This window comes from Abramis brama (assembly GCF_963993115.1).
Source record: "Abramis brama genome assembly, chromosome: 1".
In the NCBI taxonomy this organism is placed as follows: Eukaryota; Metazoa; Chordata; class Actinopteri; order Cypriniformes; family Leuciscidae; genus Abramis; species Abramis brama.
The window spans coordinates 5,506,082-5,513,483 of record NC_139963.1 but is presented as its reverse complement, the minus strand read 5'-3'; the positions used below and the strand labels follow the sequence as shown (position 1 = coordinate 5,513,483).

At 38.1% G+C, this 7,402-nt stretch overlaps 1 protein-coding gene across 1 annotated transcript in view; it reads right to left on the bottom strand.

Moving 5' to 3' along the window:
- Positions 1 to 391: 391 nt before the first annotated feature.
- The window catches only part of rac1b (Rac family small GTPase 1b), a 16,314-nt gene continuing 9,303 nt past the window's right edge, over positions 392 to 7,402 (bottom strand). Inside the window, exons 4-6 of the mRNA XM_084109033.1 lie at positions 3,846 to 3,908; positions 3,595 to 3,754; positions 392 to 1,503 (exon numbers count right to left, since the gene is read on the bottom strand). Of these exons, the coding sequence (XP_083965159.1) occupies positions 1,373 to 1,503; positions 3,595 to 3,754; positions 3,846 to 3,908 (354 nt within the window). The 3' untranslated portion in view covers positions 392 to 1,372. The remainder of the gene's footprint in view (positions 1,504 to 3,594; positions 3,755 to 3,845; positions 3,909 to 7,402) is intronic.

Sequence of the window (7,402 nt, the reverse complement as noted above, 5' to 3'; positions counted from 1 at the left end):
GGTGCCGATGGAAATCGCTCGTCCTGTACCTGTGCCTCAGTTCAAGTAGGTGTGCAGAAGAAGTGTTCAATACCATGATGCACACGACGCGCCGGCGCCGCTCCGATCAACAAGACAAACAGTGACATGTCAGTACAGTGAGAAGTGTTCAAAATAGGAGCATTATGGGAATAAACCGACTTCACATGAACTGATTCCTGTAGTGTACGATCTGACAGTAGTCTGTTGCTTTCTGTAACATTAGCACATACAAAAGTGTCAAAAAGAAAAAAGTTTCTACAAATTTGTTAAGAAAGAATATATATATATATGTGTGTGTGTGTGTGTGTGTATGTCTATATATATATATATATATATATATATATATATATATATATATATATATATATATATATATATATGGCTGTCAAAGGTGAATTTTTAAGTTGTTGATTTAACGATATATATTGAGATTGACACTAAATTAGATATTTCAGACGCTGATATCTCCGACAAAACACGTGAATTCCCCCCAAAATACAGAAAATATGGAAAATATACTTTGCGTAAATAAAATGAAGCCTAGGTTTTAGGATCACTGTACATATTTATGTTTTGCATATTTATTGTAGCTGCAATTAAGCCCATTTTCCATAATCAAAGTCCTCATATAAAAAAAAAAAAAAAAATGCACACTTTAATAGAAAAATATATTATTTAAATTATTTATGAGCCACTGGTAATATTGGTTGTGGTTTAATTAAAATTAACTTTAAAATGATCGTATGTCGTGATGAAAATGGACTACAAGCTTAATTTTCTTTATGCAAAACATGATTTCTAAATGATTTCTGGCGTGTTTTAGTGCCTTAAATTACAGTAAATCCCCCAAAACAAATGGCATATAGTGTGCGCATAACCCCATAATGAAGATATATAAAAATCTGTTCAGACGCCTCATCCTTCCATTAACTGATCCTCACGATTCACCAATATCCCCTGGCTTCACAGTTAGCCAATGGTTAGCTCTGGTTTGCCGAATGGTTGCAGCCCTTTAGGGGTTAAAAAGCAAGAAATGTGGTGTATGCTAATGTAGTGCTATTTGGCAAGATCTTCATTTCGCTCTCAAACAAAGACTGTAAACAAACATTATGGGTTCTCAATGGAAAGAACCGACTAACCGTCTTAAAAAAAGTTAATATCCGTTAGTCAAAGGCCGCAGCTCGTCCAATAGCACGTGTTTGTCTAAGCGAGACGGGGATCGATGTTTTACTACATGTGTTTTTTGTGAAGTGTATAAAGTCGTACTGGTGATTACGATGGAGGAAAAGTGAGAAATGAAAGCCGGGGTGTCATTTCTCCTTCAGGAACACAGTGTGGATGGCATCAGTCTCTAGAGAAGTGAGCATTTTCTGCCCCTCTTCTTGACCGGCGGAGGGCACAGCACGGCCCGGATGGCCTCGTCGAACACCGTCTTCAGCCCGCGCTGTGTGAGCGCGGAGCACTCCAGATACTTCACAGCCCCTGAGGAACACACACGAGAGGTTCAGCACAAACATTCGCAGAAGATACTCCATTTTCAGCTTAAAGGTGCAGTCTGTAAGATTCTCAGCTAGTGGTGGAAATAGGTACTGCAGTCTAATTCAAAATATCAGAGATCGTTATTTCCCCGCCTCCACAGACTAATCATAATCATACGCATTAGTTTTAAAGGTGCAGTCTGTAAGATTCACAACTAGTGGTGGAAATGGGTACTGCAGTCCAAAGTCACAATATCGGAGATCGTTATTTCCCCGCCTCCACAGACTCGACGCTCACACTGGTCGCCAGTTTGAGCTCACGCAACAGGAATGAGCGCAATGGACAATGAAAATTGGCAACGTTCGATATCACAGACCAAAACAATAACAAACATTCCAGCCTGGAAACGCACATTCACAGTAAAATAACCGGCTGTAGAAGTGTTTTCCAGAGTATGTGAACTTTGCATGTTTCATCAATATATGCAGATATAAGAAAAAAGATCCAAACACGAATATCGTCCGAAAATCTCACGAGATTTATTTTCCAGAGGCCACAAATAAAGTGCCAATGATGAAGAGTTGAACCCGAAAACGTTTTGCACTCTTGCACTTTTTTGCACTTTGGCATAACGGGTGATTTCCCATCAGAAAGTGAATGAAACGATCCCATTACATAATCAGGGTTTGCTGCACACTGTTACAGTCAAATTTAAGGCTTTTAAGGCGAGACGCTACAGGTGAATAGGGTCAAATTTTTAACTAGCAGATATCACAATGAAACTTTCCCAGTTGATTACCTACATTAAGATGAGAAAAAAATGTATTACAAGTTTTCTGTAATTTAATGTTTAAATATGCAAATTAGGCAATATCTAATTAAATATGCGCTCATTTGCATATATTCTAATCTGAGTATTGGATAAAGCCAGGTTAAAAAATATTTTTTCTTTGTGTTTACATATTAGATGGGAAAAAAATACTGAGGGATTTATGGATATCTACTTTTGTTATCCTGTAAATCAGAAAATACTGTCAATAGCCTTAAAAAAAAAAAAAAGATTTTCGCCATGTTTTTTGGAATTAAATGTTATATAAATCAGGCTAGGAATAATATATTTACAAATCCCTCTGTAAATGTCTTCATAATATAACTAGATACAAGACTGGAAAGTTTGGTGTATATCGGTGCTACTGAAGTGGTGATTTCAGACTTGGAGAATGAGAGAAAAGTCATTTTGAGAAAACGGGCTTTTAAAGATTTATCATCAGCCAATGAGATTGCGCATTCAGCCCTTTTACTTTCACGATTGGTTGCTGATAAAAAGGAAATTACCATATTTGGATCCGACAGGATTGTACAGGAGAGAGAGAGCTTTCCAGCGGTGTATAATTAACTGATAACTGATTGGTGTAACTTTTGTTGAATTTATGAGAAATCTACAGACGCAATCAGACAAAAGTGTAGTAAAATAAAGACCTAAATGTGTTTTTTCTGACTTTTTTTCACCACAAGTCTGAAAGACGACATGTTAGTGAAGACAAATATCCCAAAAATCTCAAAATTGACCAGTAGAAAACAAACAATGTTTTTGCCTGCCGTGTCGCGCCTTAAGGCCTGAAGAAATAAAAATTACATTAGGGCTGTGCAATATTGACCAAAAAATTATATATCTCGATATTTTCACAGTTTTGTTGATAATGTGTTTTTGTGCAGGTACTGTGGCTGGATCAGGCCTGTTGTTGACACATTATTCATATTCTATGTGGTGGTCAGTTCACAGCAGTGACAGAAATTAACTTTTTCATTAATTTGTCAATATTTGCCACCTTAAATTGATTTCCAGGGGCATTTTTTCTAAACGTATTGGACGTATGCGTCACCTTTTATGTCAAATTCTACCATTCAAATTAATTTATATTAATATAATAACAGCATTACAGTGTTTTTCAGAGAAACAAGTATGTGAACTCCCTAATATCTGCAAACATATGGTATTTTTATGCTTTCGTACAGAAAAATAAGTGATATCCAGCACGTTTAAGGTGAAATGCATGATTAAAGTCTTTAATAATGCAGTGTTTGAGCACCTACCGATCTCTTTGGCCATGGCCAGGCCCTGAGGATAGGTGATGGGAGTGAGCTTCTTCTCCTTCAGCTTCTCAATGGTGTCCTTATCGTCTCTCAGATCAAGCTTGGTTCCCACCAGGATGATCGGAGTGGCCGGACAGTGGTGTCTCACTTCTGGGTACCACTGAACACACAAGACATTTCCCATTTAAATCACTGGTAATAACGTGTGCTAGGCTGGTTTTACCTCGTACTTTGAAGGGGAAAGCGCTCACCTTTGCACGGACGTTCTCGAAAGAGGCAGGACTCACAAGGGAGAAGCAGATGAGAAACACGTCCTATGGGACAAAAGCATTCGTTGATGTACCAATGGAGATATGCAGATGTGTTCCCACTATTCACAGAGCATCCGGCGGTGCTAAACTAACTTGTTATAGTATTTATTACTGCCAGAATTGTCCAAGATCTCTCAGACAGACATTTGACAAGAAGTGTGCACTCAAAGAAATGTATGATAATATTAAAAGAACAGACAGGAGACAAATGCTAATCGTTAATCATCCAGAAAATTGTGGTCGCATACAGTTAGCGTAACTGTAAATTTAGTCTTCATCAATCATAAGACAACAGTAAGAATATAATATAATCGAGTGGACAAAAAGATTTAGAGAGGACCCATTTGCCTTTTTTTAAAGGGATACTCCACTTTTTTTGGAAATAGGCTCATTTTACAACTCCCCCAGAGTTAAACAGTTGAGTTTTACCGTTTTCGAATCCATTCAGCCGATCTCCGGGTCTGGCGGTACCACTTTTAGCATAGCTTAGCATAGATCATTGAATCGGACAGCAGGCGTAATGATATGACGTAGCGCCTGAAAATAGTCCCCAGCTCGGTAACTTCCAACTTGACCGGGACTAAGTTTGTCTAACCTATTAGACCTATTTTCAGGCGCTGCGTCATATCATTACGCCTGCTGGACTCATGGTACGGCAGCAAAGTTTATTGATTATTACGCAGGAATGAGAGTATAGTTCCTAGCCATATCAGCCTAGAAAATCGCAGCTTTACATTTTCCGTCGGTCTTAGTACACGATGTAACTACAGAAGAGTCAAGATTTAAATAGGAAAAATATCGAAACTCTTTGGTCATTTTTTTGAGAGAGATGCTAATGGTCCTGTCCGATTCAATGATCTATGCTAAGCTATGCTAAAAGTGGTACCGCCAGACCCGGAGATCGGCTGAATGGATTCGAAAACGGTAAAACTCAACTGTTTAACTCTGGGGGAGTTGTAAAATGAGCCTATTTCCAAAAAAAAGTGGAGTATCCCTTTAACTCTTGGTTTTGTCTACTAGAATAGGTTTTCATGTCTGAATGTTCAAAAACACATTCATCGAAGAACGAACTGAACGACAAACTTTGTTTCGGCCTGATTTTGTTTGATATTACGTCACATAAGTTTGTTCTTTGATGAATGCGAGTTCGTTTGGGGTTTGAATCAGCTTTCCAAAACGAAACTTTCCGGTGTGGTGAACAAACGAGTCCTATTGAAGAGATGAGTCCGAGCTTAGGACCCCATTAGGACCCCATTAGTATGCCTGATCTAAATCTGTTCTTGCGATAACTTGTAGCTAACGTGAGCTGTCTAAACTGTTAATAAGAAAAATAGTAATATACACAAATAAACATTATTTTATGGTTCTTTTCATTCTAAAAAAGTGTACTTGTAACATATTGTGCTGATTATTACGATAAAAAATAATGACAATTATAATTGCATTACGAATTGCTGTGAATACGGTGAGGCAGTATCAGGGCAGTATAAGCTCAGCTAGCACGATCATCGGATAACGTTATTAGCTGTATGCTATGCTACCATCTAAGCTAACTAAAAAACACACTAACAACGAGAAATGTTTAATTTCACAATCTCTGTTAAATACTAGTTTATGAAACGTGTAAGTTAAAATACATTAATGACTCGTAGTACAAAGTAGTAATGATCGTAGTAATGATAACGTAGTACAAACGTCTTCTATAATAAAGTGGTTTTGTATGATTTGTAACCAGGCACTAAAGCAATGACCCATAAAACGTGCTTTGAACCAATCGGATTGCTTGGGTCCTAAGCTCGGACTCATCTCTTCAGTAGGACTCATTTGTTCACCACACCGGAAAAGTTCGCTCTGGCTGGTAAACGCCTTTGAACTACCATTGGTCAATGGTGATGATGTAATAGGTGGGCGTGTCTCTGAGGCTCCGCCTTCTTTGAGGTGGAAATCTTCTCCGGTTCATATAAATAAACGTGACGTGACCGGAGAGCTGAATTGATCAGATGCTTTCTGAGCTGCTGTTCTCTCACCGGTGTCATCTTTGTTGTGTTTATTTTGTTATTGAGAGGAAAGTGCTCAGCACATATTTACTATTCATATATTAATATTCATATATTCATCTAAACGCTGCTCTCGAGCGGAGTCGGATGTTAAATCGCTGTAATGGTATATATGTATATCGCTACAAACTTCGATTTACCCCTAAACGAAGAACAAGAACTTCGTTGCCAGTATATCAGGGCCTTAACGCTCTGTTCAGTTCCTGTCTCTATGAAGCCCCTCCTCCTGAAAAGCACACTGTGCTCTGATTGGTCGGCTGGATCAGTGTGTTGTGATTGGTTGAGCGCTCCGAGTGTGTTTGGGAAATGTCCCGCCCCTTACCATAACCCCCAGTTTAACACACTACTAACTAATTCAACCAGGCCCCGCCCCTTTATTCTGCGCATGAATTATTATAATGAGGAATACTGTGATGTGTTCGTTCCCGGAAGAAACTCAAGATACAGTGGAGGCGTTTCAGGGAGTTCAGAACTGGAGCTTTTTCATGCTCAAACAGCAACATCACACACTGAAGACAGATGAACATGGAAAGAAAGAATAACAGGTCCTCTTTAAGTCCACTTTTATGCAAAGATACCTTTGCATCTGTTTAATTTAGTTATACAGCAAGTCCTGCTACAATATTTCTGAACTGCTAAAACACTAAATCCCATTGTCTGAACCAAATTCTCAATACGCCTAAACCAATGTGTCGCATAAATCACTCTTTCTGTAAAACATTAAACAAAGTTCAGGCAGTTAGACACGGTTTGCAGATCTCATGCCCTCTAAACACATTCTCACTCACTAAAACACGTTTCAAAACGATAAACACAGGCAAAGGTTAAACACAACTGCAAATTTAGAGTGTTATTTGATTGGGCTACTGTATTTTTTACAGTATGCAAGTAATGCTGAAGTGCTTGTTTTGTCTGTAGTGCTTATATGTGACCCTGGATCACAAAACCAGTCTCGAGTCGCACGGGTATATTTGAGGCAATAGCCAACAAAACATTGTATGGGTCAAAATTATCGATTTTTCTTTTATGCCAAAAATCATGAGGATATTAAGTGAAGATCATGTTCCATGAAGATATTTTGTAAATTTCCCACCGTAAATATATAAAACGTATTTTTGTGAGTGAATGCAGCACAATCGCCAACATAAATGCACAACTTTAAAGGAGATTTTCTCAATGTTTAGATTGTTTTGCACCCTCAGATTCCATAATATTTGTATCTCAGCCATTATTATTGTCCTATCATAACAAACCATACATCAATGGAACGATTATTTATTCAGCTTTCTATTCATGATATAAATGTGACTGGTTTTGTGGTCCAGGGTCACATTTTATTGCCTCATGTCTGTATGATCTGAAAGCATTGTTTGATTTTGAGATTTCAGATCAAATGGTTTTGAAGAAATTGTTTGACTTTGCCAGAAGAGTCAGTGTGGA